The 27,537-nt window shown below is 43.5% G+C and overlaps 1 protein-coding gene across 3 annotated transcripts in view; it reads right to left on the bottom strand.

Moving 5' to 3' along the window:
• The window catches only part of tmcc3 (transmembrane and coiled-coil domain family 3), a 62,270-nt gene that overhangs the window by 6,409 nt on the left and 28,324 nt on the right, over window positions 1-27,537 (bottom strand). For all 3 annotated transcript variants that reach the window (XM_034673637.1, XM_034673638.1, XM_034673639.1), the window contains 2 exons: window positions 2,539-2,709; window positions 1,665-2,446 (listed from right to left, as the gene is read on the bottom strand). In XM_034673637.1, the coding sequence (XP_034529528.1) occupies window positions 1,665-2,446; window positions 2,539-2,709 (953 nt within the window). The remainder of the gene's footprint in view (window positions 1-1,664; window positions 2,447-2,538; window positions 2,710-27,537) is intronic.

The raw sequence follows: 27,537 nt of genomic DNA, 5'->3' as shown, positions 1-27,537 counted from the left end.
GAAATAAAGGCAAAAAGCCCCCCAAAAAAAACATATATAACTTAAAAAAACCCATTTGAACCACTTGCAAGATCAGATATTTAGATGTGAAATGATCTCTTCTTTGACTTCACAGTCTGGTCCTTCCTTTACAAGTCTGTTTGGAACAAAATAACTTCACAAAGATTTAGTGGATTTGAGAGAAACTGCAACGGATAGAGATTTCATACAACAGGTATGACAGACGGTTTATTTAAAATATGGGCCGCTAAAGGGCTGACCACATTTAGCCAGATTATTACAATTAAAGGGGCGGATTCTTTTGGGCGCTGGTGGCCTAGCGGTCTGAGCGCTCGACGTATAGAGGCTACAGTCCTTGTTGCAGAGGTCGCCGGTTCAATTCCCGGCCGGTTGACCATTTCCTGCATGTCTTCCCCCGCTCACTACTCCCCACATTTACTGTCTCTCTTCAGCTGTCCTGTCAAATAAAGACAAAAAGGCCAAAAATATATTAAAAAAAGAGAAGAAAATGAGCCATTAATGAGATCTCTTATTTAAGTCTCAAATAAGACTCATGTTATGGTCTCAACTATTTCTCCTAGTGAATTTTTGGAGAAACTAATGAGAACAATTTGAAACTTGAATGAGGCTGAAGTGAGAATCTCAATTTTGTCTCCAGAGACTTAAAAGAGAAAGCCTTGAGCAGTTAAGTTCTCCTCTGGGAACACAGGCGTGTTCCTCCGCCTGCAGCGCACTGATCAGATGTTCAGGTCTGCAGCTCCAAAGTCACAAATCTACAACTAAACTTAATACTGAGGGATTCTGACTGCGTTGATGTCATGCCGTTTACTGCGGACACACGTGTATACCTCCATGAGCCGGAGTTTACCGGGGTTAAGGTGATTCAATACACCGGATGAAAAAGAGGAGAGATCCAGAGTTACCTGGTGGAGCATGTTGAAGTTGTTTTGTAACTGGATGTTGTCATCCTGCTGCAAAACAAATCTACCTACCAGTAATAAATTAACCTCAACCTGAGCTTTCAGTTTTAATACAATATTCTTTGGTGTCTATGAAATACATTTAAAGAACACTTTCAGCGTGTCTGTGATCCTCAGCCTTCACACGTTGTTTCATAGTGAGTGTTTCTATTGGCTGTGCTCCACTAATGCTGACACAAAACATTGCAAAATATTCCCCCTCAGGTAATGAAAGAAAGTCTGATTCAGAGGAGAAGAATCTGTTCACTGAAGACCGACCGACAAAGAAAAGAAAGAGAGATTTCTTGTAAAGAGAAGTTTCTGAAAGGATGAAACATATTTTAATATCTGCAGGATGTTCAGGCTGTGAGAAGCGATGTAATGTTGATCTGGAGAGCTGTTACCTTCATTCTCTTTAATATCTTAATGTGTTGCAGTGATTGGTTGGAGCAGCGTGGAGGATCTGAAGTGTGCAGCCTGAGCGCTGAAGTGCGTGCTGGGACGAGCTTACAGGATGACTCTTTAATATTCAGTCTTTTTTGATTTCCCAGAAAAGTGAGCAGCTCAGCTTTAATCTGACAGAGTGCAGCTTGACCCACTTCTCCACGGACTTCAGAGTGGACTCTCAGAGTGTGTTGTTAGGTGTGTGTGTGTGTGTTAGGTGTGTGTGTGTGTGTTAGGTGTGTGTTACATCACAGCTCTCACCTGTATCTCTCCTCCTGGATCACCTGAGTGAAGTATCCGTAATCCCGTTTGAACTGTGTGCTCAGAGTCTCCATGGCCTCCTCCAGCTGAGACTGAGCCTCCCTGATGTCCCGCACCATGTCCAGCACCTCCCCGAGCCTGCTGTTAGACTCTGACCTCCCCGGGCCTCCTGACCCCGCCCCCGAGCCCCCCGCTGCGTTCCCGTTGGAGTCGGCGGACGCAGATGTCCCCGTTGAACACTCGTCGTCGCTCTGGTACTTGGACGGTTTGGCTACGGTTGTGGCGCTCCCACTCAGACCTCTGGCCCCGCCCTCCGCCTGCAGACCCGACCCCGTTTCCACGGAGCTCTTGAGGTGGGCGATGTTGTCGGCGCTGCCAAACTTATTCCTGATGAGGTTGGCGAATTCCCGCGACTTGTTGAAGAAGAACGGCGGCGAGAGCGACACGCCGGGCCCGATGGTCTTGACTTTATCCAGAGCCGGGTGTCTCCCCGTGGCGCTCACGTCCTTCAGGCTGCCCTCCTTGCTGTGAGTCCCGGACTCTTTGCTGCTGCCGTCCTTGTGGCTCTGCTTCCCGTTGGTCTCTCCGTCCTTCATGCGGCGGTGGTACTGCTCCAGCTTCCTCTGCAGCCCGGCGATGGTGTGCGCTGACTTCTGGTTCTTCTTCTCAAAGACCCGACGTATCCGATCCCCCTGCTGCTTGTCGGCATTGCTCACCAGCTTCAGGTACTCGGCCACATTCTGGTCCCGAGCCGTCTGCTCCACCTTCATCTTCTCCGTCACCTAAAGAGGAAAGTAGATTTTAAAGTGACCTGATAACAGAGCTGATTTAAACCAAAGATCTGTGTGTGTGTGTGACTGATGCTTCTGCTGACCTTGAGGATCTTCTGCTGCAGGCTGTCGATCCCCAGCGCCCCCTTGTTGAAATCCAGGCCGACTCCATCGTCTCCGATGCTGTCCACCACGTCCAGGTTGGACTCTGAGCCACCGCGACGGATGGGGACCGGGATGCTGAGGATATTGACATCGCAACTGCTGCGCTCCGCCTGAAGACACACATGAGAGAGAGAGATGTTATGAAAAGCTAATCTATGATATGTTACAAAATATAAAGTCACAACATTTCATGGGATCACCTGGAACAAGACGATAAAGCTCAGTGAAGAGTTAATGACTGAAATATCACGGTGATAAAGAGATGAATGTTTTTATATTCATGAACCGATCGAGTGTAAGCGATATGACGTGGAAAAACCGATGTGACACGCCTTCTATAGAGCCCAAAATGAAAAGCCAGACAACATCTGATCCTCTCATTATTATTTCAGACCATCCAGAGGATCACCTTCCAAGTTCACCTCAGGTCACAGCTGATCCTGAGACCAACGTGAGAGGTACAAACTGATGTGAAACCTCAATCAGCTTTAGAGGACATCGACATGTTTGTCAGACGTCAGGCTCAGACTGTCCACAGCCAACAAACAGGACTCATGTCAGCGTGAGTTGAAGGGTATCCAAACTTCCCCCTCCACATTTCCCCGGAGTTTACGGCACCATGACTCATCAAATATCACATCACAGGACCTCAGAGGAGACGCCTGGCAGCTGTCATGTGACGATGACAAGTCAGTAAACACCGTCTAATGTCGTCTCCTGGATCAACGTTAAGAGAAACTTTATACTCAGAGCGTGTCATGAAAACACAACCAGAGAGACGGAGGAGCTCGACAAACACGTGTCCATCAGACATTCATTTACGTTACGTTATTACCGCCCAAACCTGGAGCAAGCATGCTTCCACCATCGCAAGAAATCTACACATTTACAAGCCAGTTCCAAAAAAAATATATATGTGTATTCTCATATCCTTGAAATGTCAGTCATATGTCATGTCTAAGCTATAGTGCAGCCTCCCTCCACTAGTTGGGGCTCTAGCTCTGGTTAATGTCTGCTGCCATGATGCTTTAATGCTCTACTACCTGGATGTAAACAAGCACAGGCGACAGATATCATCTCTAAACTGACATCTAACCACTCCACCAGAGCCATGACGAACGTTAACCTGCAAGGAGGACTGAAGGCTGGTGGTGCTAGCTCTGCAAATCAATACGTGCAGACTCTGGCTGTTTTTGAAACCGCCTACTATACTAGCAGTACGTACTGATTTGGCCAAAATTCAGTATGTGGTATGTGAACAAGAGCAAAATCTGCAGTATGCCAAAACTACCCGGATGTCGGACTGATTTTTTTTTCTCTGGGGGGCATTTTTTGCCTTTAATGGAAAGGACAGCAGGAGAGAGAAAGGAAATGTGTAGAGTAGAGAATGGGGGAGGACATGCAGCAAATAGTCAAGGCCAGAATTGAACCTGCAACCTTTGCAACAAGGGCGGTAGCCTCTTTTTATGGGGCGCTCTTCGACTGCTAGGCCGAAGGGCTCCCCTCAGAGTGTTTTCTTATCTTTAGACTGGTTATTCAGAGAACAAAGAACCTCTTTATTTAACTTTTTCTGCATGCTGACTTTGCCATGTGGGTTCTGCAGCAAATTATAAAAGATCTAAGGGCGCTACTTTCTTAAATTTAAAGAAAACTGATGCCTAAATCTCTGCCTAAATGAAAGCTAAGTCTTTATATTGATGCATGTAAGAAAGAATTTAAATATTTTGGCTGACTGTTTCATCAGCCAGGTTCTTAGAAAAACACATTTTGTAGATAAGAGACAGACTTTGCTCAGACGTCTGAACTACGTGCTGCAGGTTTGTGCATTCTGAATTAGTGTGGTTTCTTTCATCTCCTGAGTTCCCTGCTTTAACTCCCTCCATGTTTACCTGTCCTTCATCTTAAAGCACACATGTTGACATGAAAGATGTAAGCACAGAGATGAAGGGACTGAGGATGAAGAGAAGCAGTTGAGTCTGTAAACTCTGAAGTTGATCCGTGTGCGGCTCAGAGTTGCAGACAAACCGCCCTCCTCTCCTCCTCTCCTCCCGAACATGCCCTCACTGCGTTGACAAAAGCAGACGATTACGTAACGCAAACTTAGATATTAGTATGTGATAGCTCCGGTTGCCACGGCAGCAAAGCACACACAGACAGACTAAGCTCTGAAACACAAACAGGAGCGAGTGGCTGACTTGCACCCTGCAGGCAGGTTTTTGGCTCTGTTCTCTTTCACATGGACAAACAGAATTCATGACTCTGTAATTGTGTCCTGTGGCTCCTGGCTGCAGAGTCAGCGATCATCAACAAACAGCATCGAACTCAGAGAGAGTTTCAGAGCCATTCATCTGAAGGACTGGTTCTGAATTGGATCATACTTCTTAGTACTCCTGAGTACAGATGGCTAACACCCTCAGAACATCACACATCCATCGTCCAAACAGAGAGCAGGCCGGAGACGCAGCCAGGACGGCTTTTTGATAAAGCTTATAGTTAGAGCTGGATCAGGCTTGGACCAGGTCTTAGTTATGCTGTTATAGGCTTAGACTGACACACTGGGATCTGGGTCTGGGTCTTGAAGTTGGGTCTTTGTTAATAATAGAACATAGAGTACTGTCTAGACCTGCTCTGTTTGGAAAGAGTCTCAGGATAAAATTTGTTGGGATTTGGTGCTTTATAAATAAAGGTTGATTGACTTGTTAGCCTACATGTTCAACTACTACTCATCTCTCTCTCTCCAACTCGGTCTCAGCAGATGTGTGTCTAACATGAGTCTGGTCCTGCTGGAGGTTTCTGCCTGTTAAAGGAAGTTTGTCCTTGCCTCTTATAAGCTTTGTATTCAAGGGTAAGTATAGGGTTTCGTATTTGCGTTACTGATCTGTCTCCTAAGATGCAGAGCTGCGGGGATAAAGGGATGAAGGCTGCTCAGTGAGACCTGGTCCTAAAATTAACTTTGGGCTCTTGTATTTGAGTCTTAGAATCAGCAGCTGGGTGCAGCCATGTTTGATCTCACAGCGGGTCTCGTGAGAGCAGAGTCACATCACCATCCTGCTCATGTGCATGTTAACTTGTTCCGCACTTCCAGTCCCCAAAAAATCTCACCACACAGAGAACAAAATGTGATGTTACTGTGGCTCCACGAGCAGGAAGAAGGTGAGAAATCTAACAGGAAATATCACAGCTTCGTCTGCGTTAAAGACGTGCAAAGTTAGAAATATGTGCAGAGAGAGTTTGGGTTTAAAATGAATTCCTGTTGACTCCTTTACGTCGTTAAAACTCAGCGTTTTAATAAAGAGCCTGAGGTTGATTCTGATGACTCTTCCGGCGGTGGTGAAAACAGCTCAGACAGCAGGCGGTTAAAGGTAAATCAGGAAATAATTAACAGGCTGTTAAATAATTAAAGTTAATATCGTCGATCTCTGCTGCAGTTAAAAAGCTTTTATTGATTAGTACATGACTGCTCTCTGAACTCACCGCTATAACCAATTTAAAGAACAAAAGCTTGAACAATAACGCTCCTGCTGAAAGCTCTGACTCAACGTTTGTTTGTAAAATAATTAGTCACCACTTCACACTTTTATTCCAACACTCCCTCCTTCCCCTCCTTCGCTGCCTCTCTCACACAAACGTCCCGGTCATAAATCAGCCGGCTGCGAGAGGTTCAAGTGTGTAAACATACGGCCGGCCGTGCCTCACACTCTGCAGTCCGCACACGTATCGAGCATCCAGAGGGAAAGTGGGTCTGAGGGTGAGAGTGGCAAATTATGAACATGTGCACAGTCAGAGGCAGCATATGTCTCGGAGGACACACGTGCCTGCTTTACAGAGCGGTTATCTGCCCACTACGCGTCCCCGTGACCCCGGCCTGCACTAAAGGCCATTTAGATTATCATACAGATGGGTGGACGGGGACGGACACACACACACACACACACACACAGCAGGGTATGTCCACAGCCTGATCTGGACTTTGATATTTCACGTCTCTAAAGACGTAGGGACAGACGTCAGAGCGGAGAGAGCTGTGATTGATTTTCTCTCAGAGACACTCTCAGGTCTCAAATGAGATTTCCTCACAGCAGAAATCCAACATGAGTGGAAGCTGAGAGAGAGGTGTGAAATCCTGCTCCTCCAAGAAGTTCATTTCCATAACATCTGCAGCTCTCTGCATGCTTTGATGCATCTCTAATCTGTTTATACATAATGCAACAGGCGGACATGCTCTGCTGCGCTGAAATCAATCTTCTCCGTCCTGCAAGCAACAACAAACAAACAAAGTGTGCAAAACGTTTCTCCAGTTATTAGTTCATTCATTCATTCAAATGCCAAACATCAACTCTGGCTTTCTTGAGTTATAAATCAAAAACTAATCAAATAGTTTCAGGTTCAAACTTCTCAAAAGTACAAAAAACAAAACAGCTTCTTTTCATTATTTCCTGCTTTAAAGCTCCAATTAGGAACTTTTTAATCCTGCGATTTTGCGCCCCTTGTGGACAAACTGGTGCATCACATCTCTTTGCTGATCTTGTCCATTACATATCTGAGTATCGTTTTTGTGCCGTCTTTTCCTGCTGTCTTTTAAATATCAAACTTATCAACCATTCTTAATATTTTTTTTCATTTCAAGTTATATTTTTTGGCCTTTTTGCCTTTATTTTACAGGACAGCTGAAGAGAGACAGGAAATGTGGGGAGTAGAGAGCGGGGGAAGATATGCAGGAAATGATCGAACGGTCGGGAATCGAACCAGCAACCCCTGCGATAAGGACTGTAGCCTCTGTATGTGGGGCGCTTAGACCGCTAGGCCACCAGCACCCCTGCCATTGTTAATATTTGCTCTGGAAAAAGCCACAAAGTGTTTTTTTTTTTCAGGTTGATTTTCTCATCTGACACCTTCCCTCTTGTGGAAGCTACAGGTGTTACAATTAAATAAAAATATAAGCCCTAAAATAAAAGTAAAGTAGAATAATCAAACATGTAGCAAAAGGTCTTGTTTGCATTTGAGGTGGATCGGGCATCTGGTCAGGATGCCTCCCGGACATCTCCCTGGGGAGGTGATTCGGTCGTGTCCATCTGGGAGGAGGCCACGGGGGAAGACCCAGGCCTGGGAACGCCTCGGTATCCTCCAGGAGGAGATGGTGGAAGTGGCCGGGGAGAGGAGTGTTTGGGCTTCTTTGCTGAGACTGCTGCCCCCGCAACCGGGATTCAGATAAGTGGAGGAGGGGGATGGATGGATGGATGATTACAAAAGGTAGTAGTAATCACACCCAGTAGATATTTGGATGTTTGAGTCTGGATGAACTGTGATAACGAGAGAGCCCTGTCATAAACGTGTCTAAGAATAATCTACGGCTCGTCTGATAATAAAACGATGATCAACTCGAGGTGCAATCATTGAAACTCCAGATAAACAAAGGCAGAGAAGTGTTCTCGTCTGCGTGCGTAGGTGTGTGATTTGCATCGGCTTTCTTTATTCAAATCTGGAACGAGCGGCTTGAGAGGAAGCTTCTGGTGTTTACTGCCTGAGAGAGAGGGACACAAAGTGCTACTAAAGCAGCCCCCGCTAAGCTGGTTGATCTGAGCGCCTCGCTGATGGAGCTGGGAGTTTGGACCTTGCCGCGGGGAGACCATGGACCTGTATGGAAACAGCCAAAGGAAACGTATTCTCCGTTTGCTCACAGGTCAGCGAGAGAGAGAGAGTTTACTTCTGCCTCCAATCCGTCAATTTATTTTCCACTAACACGAGCCAGAAGGAGAACAAGTCACAAACAAGGAGAGGATGAAACAATCAGGGTCATTCTGCCAAAACAGACGCGAGGCTCATTTGTCAGAAAGTAATCAGCAGCCGTCCTCAAGTGACAAACGAGCTAATTGATCCGCAGCAGTAATCCATCAAGTCAAGGTTGTTTGCAGGAAAGCAAGATCCCAACTGAGTGATTATAAAGTCTGAGCATACGCGTCAACAGTCACACAGGTAAACAGAGCGAGCAGCTCACCTTTACATATCAGTGTCATGATAAGAGCCGCCATGTGGTTACATATTATACAGATAATATGTGTGGAAAGAGTGAGAGGTAAATGTGGAATAGAGCTGCAAAGGTTCTTCAATCATGGAAAGAATATTTGTGTTTTAATATTTAAGAAATATTTAATGAGACATGCCAAACTATTATTGTTAGCACCTTTAAAAAGTACCTTTTTCTGCTTTTATTCAACTTTAATCCAATGAAAAAATTATATATGGATCTTTGATTGCTGTAAAATAAAAAATATGGATGTTTTAAAATATTTTTCCGATACATTTTCAAGATGAAGAATGCATCAAGAAAGTTGTATTTAAAGTAAAGTAAAAGCTTCTAAGTCCAGATAAATATCTTATTTTAAGATATTTATATAACAACGCTTATAAAAAGTTAAAATTTGCATCTTATTAAGAGAAATTCATGTTTTATTTTTGGCTTGTAATATCTTGAAATAAAACCAAAACATGGATTTAGATTTGACTTTTTTGACATGTGTAATTTTGTCAGTCTATATGAGCAGCTTTTGAGTTCAAATGATTATTTAAATAGATCTTTTTTCAAGTTATTAATAATAATTTAATATTGATTCAACGTTTTCTGGACAAATAAAGTAATGTCTTGTTTGCTTCTCTTAAAATATGAAAATAAGCCGTCTGTTGTTTTTTAGAAAGTAGAAAACAAAACGTTTTTTGGATGTTTATATACACTGGATGAAAAATGGTTAAACTACTACTTAGATATGTGACTTTGAATTAGAAATAATAAGTTCTGTTTTGGATATATGATTGAGTATCCATCTTGTTGTAGTTAACGAGTGCTTAAAATCCCTGAGATTAAACATCATTAGTTGTCTTTCAATGGCTTCAAATCTCGCCTTGAGCCACAAACTACCATCTGAGGCAGAGCGGCAGATTAGGCTGAGTTAAACGAGTGTGTGTTTGAGTGCAGCGGAGGGAATAATGGGATTGGGAAAGAAGATCAAGAGATTTACTGAAGGAGATGTTTAAAGCAGCCTTCTTTAGCCAATTAGGAAGCTGTCTCATTATAGCGAGGAGGACGGAGGGCGAGGAGCTGCATCTCTCCATGATAATAACGTATGAAGCAGCTTTATGGCATGAATAATAAAGTGACCTGGACTCTTTATAGTAAACCTAATACATGTTTTATTTAGCGGGTTAGCTAGTTCTGTTACACAATGTTTAACCCTTAGTCTGTGTAAAAAGATGGACAACATGATTGCTCCTCAAAAATGAAACCAAAACATTTGAAGCCCCTCCTACTGACTGGCTGCAGCACATCCAGGTAGTACGGTCTGTCTAACATGAGTCTGGTCCTGCTGGAGGTTTCTGTCTGTTAAAGGAAGTTTGTCCTTGCCACTGTAACTTGCTAAATGCTGCAAAGTGCTCTGCTCATGGTGGATTAAGATGAGATCAGACTGAGTCCTGTCTGTAAGAGGGGACTGGATCTGATCCGGTCTTGATGTTGGGTCTTTGTTAATAATAGAACATAGAGTATGGTCTAGACCTGGTCTGGTTTGAAAGAGTCTGAGGAGAACATTTGTCGTGATTTGGTACTTTAGAAATAAAGATTGATTGATATGTTTCATTGAGACTGTTTTTCTAAGACAACTTTAACCTCTGTAATCTTTTTTTTTTCCCGCTTAAGATGTCAGGGGTATTTTGGCTTCACTCTTGGGGATTGGAGACACGTTGTCCATCTTTAAGTACCATGCTTGTTAGCGTTGAGTAGGTTGTTAGCATGCTTATGTTTGCTAATTAGCTGTCAATGGTAAATACAGCAAAAGCTGAATGAAAGCTCACTAGTTACACAAATTATTGGTCTCAGGATGATTGAGTAAAGATCAATCAAGTCCTGCTGTAGCTACGCCTTCATGTTTACCCACTGGACTCTGCAGAGGCGTAAAATCAGTGTGTGTTTTCACATTGCACAACAGCGTTGTTGTCTTCCCTTCTTCATGCCTCTATTACAACCTCAAACAGCCAATCAGAGGTGGAGCGACTTCGACCCGCCGTTAAAGAGAAGGTGTAACAGGTGGAGATATCTCGCCTTAAACCGGCAGTCTTAAGGAGTCTATAAATGTCACACTCATGACGGAGCTGGAGGACATACCGAGGAAGAACTGAGGCTTCGTCACAGCCATATGCATATGTTACAAAACGATCCAGATCCAGAATGTGCTGAGATATTTCAGGTTGGGCTCAAACTGTCACCAGCTGACTGACAGACTAACATCATGAGCCAGTTCTGATCATCCTGTATCATTCCTTCTTTACCCAGCAGCACAGAGCACACACTGTGGAGCTGTACTCACACACACTGTGGAGCTGTACTCACACACACTGTGGAGCTGTACTCACACACACTGTGGAGATGTACTCACACACACTGTGGAGCTGTACTCACACACACTCCAGATACTGAAGATTTTGATTGGTGTACCGAGGCCGCTCTGTTCTGACGGATTCGAGAATAACACAGCTGAGTATTCGCGGCTCAAACACAAGGACTGATGCATCATGCTGCCACAGAACAGTGTACAGGTCACACAAACCAATGCACCTGCGATTGAATTCATATCTATTCAAGCTGTGAGGCGTAAACGAGCGGAGAGGCAGCAGAGCGCTTTGTGCAGGGCGATGACTCGAAGCTTTCTGGGAAAAATCGAACAGATTTGGAAACACATTGTTGTTTGAATAATAAATGAAACAGTCCCACTCTCTCTCTCTCTCTTTAACGGTGCTATCCATCATTAGGATTAGCTTGCACACACTGTGGGCTCCTAAACTCTGTGCTGTGTGAATTTATATCGCCTCTGCTGCTGCTGCCGTGACTTAGAGGCTCATAACTTCCTGCAGCCTTTTAATAATCAAGTCAAGAAACTCGACATTAAAGGTTAAATTCTGATTGCTTTCACACAATAGTTGCATAAATAACTTCATGATGTCCTCCAGTTTAATTGTTCAGCGTTAAATTATGCACAGTAAGATGATAAAGCTGACAGCAGTTTGAGAAATAGTGTCCTCATTTTGAAACTGCATTCAACACACGCACTAAAAACAACAAGAGTTTCAGCTGAACGATGAAATCATAAAAACACAGTTTAAGGTGAAATGAGATAGGAATTGGATCAGAGCGTCTCCCGCCTGCAGCGGGGATGAGCTGTGACGCCGTGACCGCAGAGAGGAGCCTCCTGTGGGGACGAGGAGCCGGCACACGGGCAGACCTTCCCCCAGGGGCTCCAGAGGTAGAGCGGAGAATCAACCGGGGAGTAAACGGAGAGCAAGAGCAGGCACAGAGCAGACGGGGAACACAACGGGGGGTGGAGTGGAATATTAAAACAGGGAAAAATTCACCGCCGGAAAAACAAGGACGTCAAAAAACAACCTTTCAACAAACCCATGAAGAAGAATTGAAGGAATGCTTCTCTACACCTGAGGGTTTCCACTGCAAACTTGAGATTTTGAGATATTTTAATGAAGGTGACTTTATTTGAAACAGGTGAAGAGTTTGTTGACAAAGTCCCAGGAGAGTCAGAGCAATGCTTTTAGAATCCTGTGAGACACTCTCTGTTTGCGTTGATTTTGGCGCCCCCTGAGGACAAAGTGATCCCTCTAACTCTTCACTAATCTTTTCTTAAAGAAGCAGCGTTTTCTTTTTTTTTTTTTTTTAAGTTATATTTTTTGGCCTTTTTGCCTTTATTTTATAGAACAGCTGAAGAGAGACAGGAAATATGGGGAGTAGAGAGTGGGGGAAGACAAGCAGGAAATGGTCGACCGGCCGGGAATCGAACCGGGGACCCCTGCGACAAGGACTGTAGCCTCTGTATGTGGGGTGCTTAGACCACTAGACCACCAGCACCCCAAAGCAGCGTTTTCTGACAAAATAATCTTGTCTGTCTTTCTTTAAAAAAGACTTCCACTAGATCCTCTGCGGTCCGGCTCTGTGCTCTCTCGTCCGTCAACACCCACGCAGCACAGAGCAGGACCGCCGGACAGCTGGAGTCACGTGACCGAAGTTTCCCCGTGGTAATCACTGAATCTAGGATTCTCCTCCTCCTCTCCTCATCCATGTTGTCTTTCTGGTCCTCTGAAAACCTCTGACCTGTTGACTCCAGGCCTGGCTCCGCTCATCATGACTTTGGTTTGTTGTTGTAGTTAAGTGAAATACGATCTGGTGATAACACAGAGTGTTTTATTCGGAAAATTAACCGGATGTTTTCATTTTGTTTTGGTGAAACCTGACTTCCTGTCCCGCTCCATCTGCTCTGTTGAGATTGATGCGTCGTGCTCCGGCATCCGGCAAAAATAGAAGTCTTGTGTATCTGATCCGGAGGACTCCGACCTGCCGGAACGCAACGGAGCGGATCCAGTGGAAGTTAACACATTGACTAGAAGAGAAACCTATTGGATCCGGTGGGACAGACCTGGTGGAATTTGGCTCTTAGTGTCACATATATCAAAAGATATGACACTAGCAGTTTACACGTTCCCCCCGTGCATGTGTGGGTTCTCCTGACTCCTCCTGCAGTCCAAAAACAAGCTCCTCAGGTTGATTGGTGACTCTAAAATTGCCCGTAGGTGAGACTGTTTGAATGGTTGTTTGTCTCTACATGTTGTGATGGACCCTGCCTCTCGTCCAATGACAGCTTGGATCAGCTCCATCATTGATTCAGTTTTGGCCACAGCTCCTCTGTTTACTTCTTTGTTCTCTTTTATATGATTTATCTTGTGTTGTCCTTTTTTTAATCACATTCTCTGATTTGAGCCTTTATCACTATCTTGTTATTGTAAGAGTTGGCGAGATCCCCGCTGTCAGACTTACAAAACATGTGCTCCTCAGCCTCCCTATATGGTCCTGTCTCGGCTTTGGTTTCCTCACTTTTGTTTGCAGCTTAACACACACCTGAAACAACCCCACACCTGTGCCGAGGCCAAACCCAAGGTGTGGCTGTGTGGAAGTAAACAGCATGTGCCTGATTACAGTGTCTCTGCACCGCCTGACAGCTGACTTCGAGTCTGAACAGGCAGCTCTCCGCACACGCCCACACGGCCTCGGCTTAGCTGAGCTCGAGGCGGGCTTAATGGGACACGTCCACATCATCCAGAGGCTGAGGGAGACAAATTCAACACTTCAGTCTGCACAGAGCCGTGTGCTGCTGATGGGCTGTGATTATTTACGGATCACTTCAGCGCTGTGTGAAGTTTGCCTCGTTGTTCACAGAGGTTGTAAACTCAATCCTCGCAGCGCTTTCTAAAACTCATCGCTGCTTAAAATATCATGTTTAATCCCGCTCCTAAAGCCACTTCATTTCATTCAGCAGCACTTTAATCATTGTCGTGTTGGCATATTGTCTCATCTAATCTCTAAATCTGTCCACTTAATCACACATGCTGCAGAAATCAGAGAGATGATGGTGATGAGGACGACAGGAGATCGATGGGAAGCGTCTGAAAGGATATCGGGAAGTTGAGCCTATGTTCCTGAAGAATAAGACGTCTGACTGAGGGATCGATGACACAACTTTAGACTGAACATTTAAATAAAGGAACCAAAACAACAGAGTTTGGTCCAAAATCCAATATGTCCGCCATATTTTCAAATCTTTTCTTTTCTTGTTGAGAACACCAAGTCTCTCCTGTGCTTGGATTTACTTTGTGACGGTCTGTTTATTCTCGACACTGACATAAAACAAGATTTTATTCCAACATATTCAAATATAAACATCCAGAAATACAGTCGCTGCTTTGTTTCTTTGCTTTGTTCTTATTTCTCAGAAACTCTTGATGCTGCTCAGGAGGACGGTTATTGAGATGTTTTACAAGTTTCTGTTTCCGACACTTCACAATACTCTCACACGGCCGACATGTTGAATCTCGTTGTTGGCGGGCGTAACCTGTCACTGTGTCGCCTTATTGGGCGTACATATCAGGGGAAATGTTCAGCCGGTATATTTCTACATCTCCATTCAGAGAGGATAGGACAGAGGAAAGAGGACGAAACTAGGAGAGAGAGACACTGGGAGGTAGAGCCTTCAGCTATCAGGCACCTCTCTTTTGGAATAATCTACCAGTCAGGGTCCGGGAGGCAGACACACTCTCTACTTTTAAGAGTAGGCTTCAAACTTTCCTTTTTGATAAAGCTTATAGTTAGAGTTGGATCAGGCTTGGACCAGGTCTTAGTTATGCTGCTATAGGCTTAGACTGACACACTGGGATTTTTTCAGGTAAATAAATAAAAAAACAAAAATCTCCTGAGAAAGAAAGCTGAACATATTCGGTTCTATACGACACAAGACATTCAAAACGATCTTCTTGGCTTTTTGGAAAAACTAGAAAACAACTCCAAGGACCCTGTCTTTCCCTCTCTCTCTTCCTTTAACTCTTCCTGTCCCATTAAAGTTACTAACCATAGACCTTTCTGGAGTCCCTGAGCTCCCTTGTCTCGTAGGTTCCTCCAACATGCTGCTGTGGACGTGCCAGACTCCAGCTGCTACAACTACTACTATCCGTCTCCCCGCCTCAGGAGTGAAACCAAAACATTTGAACCCCCTCATACTGACTGGCTGCAGCACATCCAGTTAGTACGGTCTGTCTAACATGAGTCTGGTCCTGCTGGAGGTTTCTGCCTGTTAAAGGAAGTTTGTCCTTGCCACTGTAACTTGCTAAATGCTGCAAAGTGCTCTGCTCATGGTGGATTAAGATGAGATCAGACTGAGTCCTGTCTGTAAGATGGGACTGGATCTTATCCGGTCTTGATGTTGGGTCTTTGTTAATAATAGAACATAGAGTACGGTCTAGACCTGCTCTGTTTGGAAAGAGTCTGAGGAGAACGTTTGTTGGGATTTGGTACTATATAATAATTTTCATTGAGACAACTTTTTTGTGTGTTGACAGTTTTTACTTTATTGCTTTTTATTTTTCAGACTTTGCTCTGTAAGTCTGCCTCTAAGAGCTCATTTCAATGTGCCTGAACAGTCCTGTAACTGTGCAAATGTCAATACATATCTGTGCTATTTTAATCTATTAAAAAGTAAATAATGACACAATAAATATTTGATCATATTTGACATACAGAACACAACAACCACCATCTAACCACTGAGGTGTGTCTCTTTGTGTAATCTGAATAAAACCCTGACAATAGAGGGTGTGACTCTTCTCCCACCAGGGGAACGAGGATTAAAAGCTGAACTCTCAGAGGATTTACGCTGGATTTCAAAACAGAAATATTCCAGCATTAAGAGTGGATGAAATTTCATTTGTGTGGTGCCTTTCAGCCTCTCTGACGAGCACAACGTGTGTGCTCTGTAGTCCCTCAGACGGAGCCGTCCATACACAATGGAAGTGCCAAACTGTTGCTCTGACACGGCGGAGGAAAAACCCTCCTGAGCCTCATTAAAAGGGCACAGATGGAGAGATGAGACAGCAGGGCATGAAAGTCAGACTGACAGAGATGTCCTGCTCTCACACTCTGATCGTGTATTCCCCTTTACACTCGCTGAGGATTCAGAGCTGTGATCTGAAAGACGCTCCCTGGGGAGGAGAGGGAAGGAGGCTGCTGCTGTAGATTTACTGAGCAGTAAAACTACAGAGTAATACGATTTAATTTTACAGTCATTTCTTTTTTGAAAAGGTTTTATTATCAGACCACTGTTGCTCTTGCTGCTGTTATCTTATGTATGTATGTATGTATGCACCAACGGAGCTGTGCTCGTAATTTCATTGTATGCAAGTCACCCAATGACAATAAAGGCATTCTATTCTATTCTATTCTATTCAGAGTCAGTTTCCTGATTTAAGGCTGTGTGCAGAGAAAATAGAGCTCACTATGACGGTTGAATATTCTGCATTACATGTCAAAGTCCCTCATATAGTAGAATAGATTTGACTGGATCATTAGTGGCAACAGATTTAGCACCATGCTAGCAGCTCTGTGAGGCTACGCTCTGTAAACATGCAGTTAGAGTCTTCTGCAAGCAAATAAGAAAATTATCATTGCAACAATAATATTGATAATAATAAAAAAGTAATAATAATAATAAGAAGAATGATAATGATAATAAGAATGATAATAAATATAATAATAATAATAATGATAATAATACTAAAAAAGTAAGAACAATATGAATAATTATTATTAAAGAAAAAATACTAATGTTATAATAACAGTGACAATAATAATAAATATGATAATATTAATAATAATAACAAATATAATAATAATAATAATAATAATAACCATATAATAATAATTATTATTGTGATATTAATATTGATAATAATAATATTAATATTAAAAATAATAGTTAATATAATAATAATAAATAAATGAATAAATGAGAAATTTATAAATACAAATAAATAAAGTTTGTAAATTACAGGAGAGTAATTACATGATGAAGTGAAAAAAGCATTATCCTTAATAATTAACAAGTCTGTATAGAGACAAAAGGGTCAAGTCCATAGTAGGTAAGAAAGTTAGCATTTTCAATTCTGCATTACGGACATCCCGGAGCGACTTAATCCCGATATGTAAATGTTAGTATAAATTCTGACTGACTGATTAGTTAAAGGTAAGAAAACACTCAGGAAACAGTCCAAACTGAGCACAGGATCAAAGAGTCTGAAGGTCAACAATGTCAAATTGGTTCACAGTAGGGACGTACATTTTAAGTATTTTGTTCCGTGATCGATTTTTGGAAATGTTAACGATCAATTATCGATTAATTGATAAAAAAAAACCATTATTATTCTTACGTCAAAAACAAAGCCAAATAAGTTGTTTTCCCCCTAAATTATATTTTCTACAGCAACAAAATGCAAATAACTGACGGGATTTAATACGGGCACGTTTGACACGCAGAATATCAACGATCAGGCTCATTAAAATATTCTCCGCGGACATAATCTTATAAAGTGAAGGCTCATAATACTAACGGAAAAGTACTTCAGACTCACAGTGTCCAGTTTTCTGTCTACTCGTTCTTATGGAGAAGAATAAACGTGTATTCGGTCAGGTGTCAGCCAGGAGCGCAACCGGGTCATAATCAGTCCCGCTGGAGAAAAGCCCAGATGGCTCTGATGTTGCTGCTCTGTAAACGTAGCGTACCAGAATTTCCCACCTGTCTGTTGCCTTTGTATCCAAAGGTGGGAAATATCCTGTTTAAAGCTGTCAACCTTTGTGTCCGTGTTGTTGTTGGCAGCAGTTTTGTATTGATCCTCTTTTAAAAAGCGCACCTGGAGACCTGACGCACAGCGCAGCCACCAGCTGAGCGTCTCCGCTGTGCGCAACACCTTTAACAGCTGATTCACATCCAAACATGCTTTAAACTTAAAACACCTCCCTGATAGATGAGTGTAATATGAGACCACATGATGTTTGTTCCATGTGACGGAAAATTGAAAACAAAAATGTGTGTTTTGAGTAATTTCTTAACAATCAATTAATCGATAATCGATTAATTGTGGTCATCCCTAGTTCACAGAGTGTGGCTAAGGTTAGCAGAGCTAGCAACACCATCCCTGTGCTGGTTCCTCATTGCTCTGGTGGAGTGGTTATATGTCAGTTTAAACAGACACAGCCTACATACAACTTTATCTTCATTTACTAGATCAACGTACTGTCAAACCATGCCGTGCTACCAGACAACATCTGTCACCTGAGCTTGTTTACATCCAGGTAGTAGAGCTTAAAACATTATGACAGCAGACATAATCCAGAGATGCAGACATCTGACCCACGTCTTTAAATGTGTGATCTTCACCAAACAAAGCCACATGGTGCACAAACTTCATCTCCCTCCAATACAAACAGGATATTATTGTTTGAAGTCGACAGCCTGTCAGAGAAAAACAACATATCTTAAAGCAGAGAGCTGAATCTTTCAGGGCAGCCTGTGATGAGCTCTGAAATCAGACTGAATGACGCACGCAGCTTCGAATCATCTCAGGTCCTATCTGTTGGCTGTAATTAAGCTAATGTCTCTGAATGAATGATGCTAATGATAATTGATGATAGCAGGCTACATTTAGAGAGCAACATTAAAGTGTATTTCCTTTTTGATACGGTACATTTTCCCCCCATTAAGGGGTTCGTCTGAGAGCTGCAGTCGCCTGCTGTGCTGCGAGGATGAGTTAACACTCTGAGGGGATGTTTCAGGGAGCGTTTTCTGCAGACAGAGGAGGAGAAATGTAAAAATAAACAACACTGGAGGGAAAAAGTTGACTGCATTGATGCTTGAACATCAGCAGAGAGAAAGTAGGTAAAACAATAAGTCAATGAAACACACTGCAGTGAGAAAGAGTGGATATCGAACTTTAAATCAATGAACTGTTGGCTATCCAATTATTTTCATAGGAGCTCAACATCAGCTAATGAGGCGGTGCTTTAACACCTTCACACACACACACACACACACACACGCACACACACACACACACACATGTATGCTCATATTCGACCTGCTTTTCACACCCACACACAGTTTTACACTCAATGAAAAAAGAAAAGTTGTAATCCCCCCCTCTCCTCTTGTAATCTGAGATTTTAATCTCCGCTTTCAAGAGCTAAGATTACCAAGCAGCCCTTGCTCCCATTCAACCGGCGCCTAAAGGAAGCGCTCGGTAGGATCCCCAGCGGGGTGGATGAGGAGGATACAGATGTGTGAGGTTGTAATCTTGAGACGGAGACAGAAATAGTAAAAAGGGGATTTGGAGGGGAGGAGGAGAGGAAGGGATGAAGACGCAGAGTGACATAAGAGGAGGAAGAGAGAGAGAGAGAGAGAGAGAGAGAGAGAGAGAGAGAGAGAGAGAATCCAGAATGCTGCAACAAGTGGAGGTCAGTGTTTGAGCTCCACAGGTTGACCAGTACGATCAGATTAGAGTTATAAAACACAAGCGATGGAGGTCAGAGGTCATTCTGCAATAATATTATTATTTTTAATATTCTTCCAATATTACATTTTATAAACAATCTACTGACTGGAACAGCCTACATATGATGTCACAGAGAGATTTCAATAAATACTAATCAGACAACCAAAGCTGAAGCAGAAGTGATTAAACCTGCAGTTCCTAAAGCGTCCACTAGAGGCTGGCAGCAGAAGCAACGGAAGCCACATACACACTCATTCAAAGAAGACGATCTTTACAGCAGAACTTAACATGTTTACAGCCTGGTCCAAAACACTAGTTTGGTCTGGAAAACTAATTTCTCTATCAGCACACCGTGTATAGAGAGTGAGTTTTTTATAACATGTTATTTTTTAAGATATTAAGATTATGAGTCGGGATGTCCCGATCCAGATCTCAACTATCGGATCGAACAAAATTTGCAGCTGAAGGCACGAGGGTTGAGCATTCTGAGTTTGCTTAACTGTGTATACAAAATGAGAAAATAATAAACGGGACGTTGATGTAGAACTCAAGACATGATTTAAATGTTATTGTAGAACTCACATGAGCACCACCAGACACATTACAGAAAAAATCATCTGCTCTACGTGCCCCACGGTAACTCTCCAGGGACATATGGTTCAAAAAGGCAAACACATAAACACAGGACAGTCTGTTACATTAGCATAAGCAACCTCATGTCTAGTGGAAGCTGCTGTTCTCTATACCGTCATGCCGCTCCGTAGCTAGTGGCATGCAACCAGGCGTGTTTTGATCTCGCTGTCACTCCTAATATTTATGTCTTGCAGTCGGATGCTTCCGTTGTGAATCACGCACTGTCTCGTGAGAGTTGCGTTCAGAGCAGCCTCGGATTTTAGCCTTGTTGTAATGCGTGCACACCAGTGTGGTGGGTCTCATACATAGACTGTAAATAAAAGTGGACAGCGTTGCTCCGCCTATTCCCGTTGTAAAAAAAGAGGCCTTGGACACAAAACAGTCAAATACTAACTACATATCACCACAGCATATGGATATGAGAAACATTCGTACCACGTGTATTTATTTTTTAAAGTTTGACTGCTCCCCCATTCAGACTGATTTTTTTACCTATACTGCAGCCAGCCACCAGGGGGCAGACACTCTGCTGAAAGCTTCACTTCCAGCCGAGCAAGATGCACCCTTGGTTGTAATGCATGCACATCAGTTTGGTGGGTCTCATACAGCAGAGCTTGTAACACTGATTATGAGATTTACAACAATGCTAGCTGGATTAAATGGAATAAACATCAGACATAATTTTGTTATTTTTTTAATTACTTATTTTTGTTAAAGGGGAAAAAAAGCGTGCAGCTCAACTCTCATACCTCTTGTGCAGTATCGGATCAGGACTCAGTATCGGCAAATATTCAATATAAAAAAATCGGATCGGGATTGGGGACCAAAAAAGCTGATCAGGGCATCCCTAACTATGAGTTTGCATAATTAGGGCCACGGCTGATTTGACTGACAAGCGGGAACACTGTAGCTGTTAGCGAGGAGGCTGAAGGCCTGAGTCAATTCCATGTCTTTGCTTTTCCAATATGGCGTCCACCAATGATAGACTTCAAAACTCTGAGGATCAGACTCCTTACAATCTTACATGAGGACCGTTCTTGTAATCAAACTTGTGCTCTCACTTGAGAATGCACAAATATCAGCATAACATTGGTATCAGTAAATAAAAAAAGTTTCTACTAATACGTACGGCAACTAATGGGTTTCAAGAGCTGGAATTATTTTGAAATGTCGTAAAAAGGCAGCAAAACAGGCGTTTACCATACCTGTGAAGCAGGAGTTGAATAGTGCATCTTTAGAACCATCATCCTTCAGAGTAAAGGTGTTCTTAGTTTGAAACTAACCGATATAGATCTTTACTGTTGGTCTTTTTTCAACTTTAAACACACGACTTAAAGAACGTTTAAAATGCTCACAGCTCTGAAGTGGAGTTTGCATATCTGCTGATTTGCATTAAATCCAAATTAAAGGTAAGAGCAGCAGGAAAGTGACAGCAGTCTTCATGATGATGCAACAACTCGCCCTGCGTGCACGCTAAATCAAGCAGCTTAAGGTATAAGGACATACAGTACTACAGCACGCTCATGCACACATGCTGTGATACTCATCCTCCAAATATATCAGAGGAAACAGTCGGGCTGCGTTCGACACCTCGACAGAGAGACGCTCCATTCCTGGATGCATGATTCAGAGCACAGCACCGCTCTGCACTTTAAATACACACACAGCAACGTACCCACACGGGCTGAGCTCACTGACACGCTGGCATCAGTACAAGCAGAGCTAACATGATAGTAACTTTGAAATGGATCCACGCAGTCTGAATGACCCGCTTTCTTCTGTCCACACACCAACACATGCAAACACTGTGGGTTAGATAACAGAGACCTGCAGGTGAGCAGCCAGAAGCATCTGTTTATTATTCATGGACCTGAAGCTGGTTGATTAAAGGCTGATTTCAATCTGAAACGAAGCATGAAGCAGGACCGCCAGACAGCTGGAGTCATGTGACCGAGGTTTCCCCGCAGTAATCACTGAATCAAGGATTCTCCTCCTCTCCTCATCCATGTTGTCTTTCTGGTCCTCTGAAAACCTCTGACCTGTGAACCTCCAGGCCTGGCTCCGCTCATCATGACTTTGGTTTGTTGTTGTAGTTAAGTGAAATACGATCTGGTGACAACACAGAGTGTTTTATTCTGAAAATTAACCAGATGTTTTCATTTTGTTTTGGTGAAACCTGACTTCCTGTCCCGCTCCATCTGCTCTGTTGAGATTGAAGCGTCATGCTCAGGCATCTGGCAAAAATAGAAGTCTTGTGTATCTGATCCGGAGGACTCCGAACTGAAACGGATCCAGTGGAAGTTAACACATTGACTAGAATAGAAACCTATGAGCTCAGGTAAGATAGCAGATCAGAGATGGACCGGACACAGATCTGGTAGAATTCAGCTGTCACAACCCAGAATTCATCAGTTTTGTCAATGGTCTTGTTTAGGTCATAAATAGGCGTCTCTGTTCACTTCAATATGTTTCAGAAACAGTCAAAAAGTTCCTGCAGAACTCTGGAGATTTGGATCGCAAAGAGGCAGAGGAGGTATAAAGCTACAAGGGAGGAGAGCTGGAATAAGAAGACGGAGGTTTACGGAGAGCAGATAGAAGCCGTGTCTCTCCTCTCTCATCATGGGCAACGTGAGATCTCTGGATAATAAGATGGATGAGCTAACAGGACTAGCCAGGAGTCAGACGGAGTTTCAGGAATGTAGCATGTTGTGCTTCATGGAAACGTGGCTGCATCAGGATATTCCCGACCACAACGTCTCCATTGACGGCTTCCAGACTGTCCGGGCAGACCGGGATAGCACTGAGAGTGCTGTGGGCCTCCAACCATGTTATCTGCACAGGGAGATCTCACATGTCATACTGGTAGGTGTTTACATCCCCCCTCTGCCAACCTGACTACAGCGTCCAACATTCTCAACGCTGTCATAGCCAGACTCCAGACAGACCACCAGACTGCCCTCTTCCTGATCCCTGGGGACTTCGTGTATTTATTTTCTACAGAGTTTATTATTGTATTTGTTTAACTTATTGTGTATAGAGCAACTGTAATGACCGAATTTCTGTCCCCGGGATAAATAAAGTATTTCTGATTCTGATGAAAGGAGCTTTAAATGTCTTGTTTGCAGTCTAAGTGCATCCCATAAATAGAGGCTGTAGACCTCATTGCAGCGGTCTCTGGTTTCGTCCTCAACCTCAAAAATTTGCTGCATGTCTTCTCCCGCTCTCTACTCCCCACATTCCCTGTTTCCCTTCAGCTGTCCGATCTAATAAAGATTATTTTTGATAATATGGTAAATATAAAACATGTTGCAAAAGTTAAATACGACCAACCACGACACAGGAGGCGATGAAGCTCATCTCTGCCAAGTTGTGAGTTAACAAACTGTTGCTGCAGAGCGTGCAAAAACAAAGGGACACTTTCAAGAGCCAGTGCACGGATCCAAAACAACAATTCTCACACCTCCACTGCTGTTAGAGCCTACAACAACAACAACAACAACAACAACAACATGTCACAGCAAAATAGAAAAGGTTGAGTGGTTGTTTCCATGTCCAGAGCCTGGGATGTGTACTCACACTGGATTCTTTTCCATGAGCGTGTGTTTATTACATCATACAGTAATGAGCCTGCACAGGGCGGCCCGTCGACTCTGAGCTCTTTGAGAATAACACGCTAAAAGGAGATGTATGAAACGTAGGCCGCTCTCTGAATACATCTGCTCCACAGAGTGTAATAATTGGCAGGGAAGCAGCTTTATGTGATATGACTAGAGGGGGAAAACAGCTGAGTGTGTGAGTGTGTGTGTCGGATCACTTTAATGGGCCGAGTGTTTGTGTGCTGGTTAATCCAAACTGTGTTACTCACACACTGCTGATGTGCGTCTATTCACTGTCAGCTTAGCCCACTCAATCCCTAATCCATGGCGGTGAGAGAAGGAGGCGGCGTGGAGACGGACCTGAGCACCTGAGTGTGTGTGAAAGTCTCCATCATGCACACGTCACAGCTCCGTTCACACTCCTCCTCCCTCCTCCTCCACCTCCTCTCGTTTTCAGGAGTTTCAGCGGCCGTGTATTTCGGGATACGACACAGATTCCACTGGTTGCCTGGACGACAGACGCGATTCAGCGGACAAGGGGCTCGCACCTCGCCAGTAACAGCCAATGAGGCGAGGCGAGGATGGAGGCCGTCAATCAGCTCCCATTCAAGCTACATTCACTGCTCCCATTCTGCTCGCTCGCTCAGTGGCCAAACAAAGGGCACGGCTCAGCTCATCACGGAGATCTGTGTGTGTGTGTGTGTGTGTGTGTGTGTGTGTGTGTGTGTGTGTGTGTGTGTGTGTGCTGGTCATAAACTAGTCCTCTACAAAAGCTGGCTTCCTGTACCCGAGCGCAACAACAACAATCTCTGTGAACCTGCAGAGTGAAATTGAAGACTCTTCATTTTCCTCCTCAAACTCATCACGCTGATACTTTTCTGTCGCTCTGAGCAAAAAAGAAAACAAGAACATTTCTCCTGATAACACATCACTGACGGAGACAGAAGAGTCTATTTGTAAGACCTGGAAACGTGTCCCTGCAGCTACACTTTCTGATGTCTCAACACATTTCAATTCAACTGTTGGAGGCTGAATCGAGTGACGTCAGACCAACAGTTCTGCCAAAGAAGTCTCACTGTTTTACCCTCCATTCACAGAAAAACTCACTCAATATATCTGTTATTATTACCCACTTTTATATCCCAATATATCTGCCAGTTTCTCCCACTATGAAGCCGCTCTGATGCTGCTAAATACAAACTCGTACAACTAGTCGTTAATTTACAAAAAGTCAGAGACTTCCTGTGACTAGGGGTGACCCCAAATAGTCGAATATTCGACGATTCATTCTAACGAGTCTTAGTCGACTGCCAATCTCATAGTCGAATATTTGCATATGAAACGTGGATCATTCCATTCAAACCATGGGGGTGCTCAATGTCTAATTTTACACTATTTTCTTCACTATAAAAATAGTGTCTCATATATCCTTTTTTGATATAAATATAGACTTATTGAATGTAATTCTGAGAACAGCTCTTGAAGAATTAAACCCTCTTAAGGTGGTAATTAAATCTCCCCTGGTAATTAAAGGTGGACTCTCCCATTTAGCAGGACCTGTGGAGCAGACGTACCTCAGCTGGTCTTTAAATCTTTCTACGTTCATGGCAGCTCAAAATGTCAGGAAATAAAACTTCAGTTGATCCTAAAAACTAATGATGAAGATGAGGAGCAGCTTCATGAAGAGGGCTGTGAGATCAAGGATTACCGGACCACACAAAAACTGTACGGGGCCAAAAGAACCAGGAGGGATACCCAAAACTGTCTGAAGCCCCAGAAACAATCCACAGCATCCCATCCACCTCCACACCATCAGAGAGGATATTCTCAAAGACAGGATTTACAGTTTAACAAAGCAAGGAGCGCACTTCTGCCCGTACACACGATGGTTTTCCTCACGTACAATTTGAAAAGACTCAAGCGGACAAAGACGCAATGAAAGACTGTTTTAAAAGGTTCTGTTAAGAGATTTAAAAACCCTTTAGCTGGTTCAGGTTTGATTTTGAACATTATACAAATGTTTAGTCTTAAGTTGGACAGACTACCCTCTGCAGTGCTGCTCTCTGCTGTGTGAACACTGTTTAAATATCTCCTGATTCCTTTCTCTATAGTGGAGCGTTGTTCCATGTTTAACTGATGGTGGCCTTATTTGAGTTTTCTCTCCTTCATCACCTCGTTGTTTTTACAATATAGATTTAAAAAATCTAAGTTTTAAACTTATAATATTCTGTTGTCCCTTTTACTTTAAGCTAAGAGTCTCTTAATTGTAAAGGGTTATGTGTAATATTGTCATGCGGTCACCATCATGCAGACTTTGGGCCAATAAGGAAAAACAACAAACATTCCACTATTCATCCACTATGGGCAAAATCTGATGAATTAGATTCGACTTAGCAAATCCTTAGTCGGGCTCACCCCTACCTGTGACTATAATTTACCTTAAAAATAAATGTTCACATTTTTGTTATCGGTGCCTGATAGTGAGCGGTACGATACGCTGTAGGGGGCGCTGGAAGTTCGATGCAACACCATTCAAGACCCTAAAATGTTGTCATTTTTGGTCCCTTCCCTCCCTTAAAGTAGCGCCTGTCCATCTGTTTGAGGAAGGTCAAAGTTCAACAGTAGACATTAATACCGTTTTTCGACCAACGTGATCCGGGTTGTATTTCTGGGCTGGTTTGGAGCTGATTGAACTCGCGAACCAACACAGCACCTGTTGGTTTTTCCACCCGCTCGAGCCCGTGGAAGAGGCATGTCATGACGTCAGATTTACGTGGCCGCTTCTCCCAGCAGCGCTAGCACAAACTTTCCCACACAACAACAACGATGGCGGACAACGGCAGCTTGTCTCCTTGGCCGACCGCTGCTTCACCTTGGAATCCATTAGTCTCTTTCATTTGTTCGCTGCAGCACAATGGAGGAAACACGTTTGGTTTGTGTTTTTGATCACGCCCCTCGCCCCTGATGTAAACGGTTCGCGGTTCTGGACCAGCAAAGAGTTGGAACCGCTCTGGAACTGGTGTTCCCTGCCTTTTCACTCGCAGTCAAAACACGAAAAACCGGTTCTCAATTGAGCGCCGGCTCCGAACCAGCCCTGAAACTGCCTCGGTCGAAAAGGGGTAAAAGTTAAACAGAGGCTTCGCCCTGGTTTAGGCCGGAGATATGCTGCAGGATTTGTTGTCTGAATGTTGTGATGGGGATTGAACTCAGACTGTACGAGTGAATCGTTTGATGCACGACTCAAGCTCCTGATTTATTTGCTCACAGTGAACGACTTAAAAGCCAAGAATATAGATCGTACAAGACAAAGTCGAGCAGGAAACCTTTGTCCTCTTAAACTCTCCAGCTCCTGAAAAGTCAGACTTCATGTTTCTGTTTCATGATCCCTTTGATTGTCACAAAGAAAGAGACGTAAAGAGGTCGTCTTTTGCTCCAGGAAACTGAGATCAGCTTCAGACCGGAGAATAATCGAGGGATCCGTCAGAAAAACAAAAGTCAGCTCCAGCCTTCAAACCTGCTGCCTGACTCAACAAAACAAAGACAGGAACAGGATCCGCTCCTCACTCTTATATTTAGAGTCCTGAAACCCTGCGGGAGAAGAATCAGGACTCACTCACACACACCGTCCTCTTAGGTCTGCCTGTGTTATTAAATCACAGAGACGCAGGCTGAGACGTCTCTGTGAGGAGATTTAATAAAGGGAATAATGTGAGAAGAACAAAACAGAGGGCTCACCTCACATGTAAATAAAGACCTGGAGGTTTCTATCCTCGCCCGTCTCTGCCTTTAGGG

Source organism: Notolabrus celidotus, chromosome 21 (genome assembly GCF_009762535.1).
Source record: "Notolabrus celidotus isolate fNotCel1 chromosome 21, fNotCel1.pri, whole genome shotgun sequence".
In the NCBI taxonomy this organism is placed as follows: Eukaryota; Metazoa; Chordata; class Actinopteri; order Labriformes; family Labridae; genus Notolabrus; species Notolabrus celidotus.
The sequence above is the reverse complement of the archived record's forward strand: the minus strand, read 5'-3'. Positions and strand labels throughout refer to the sequence as shown.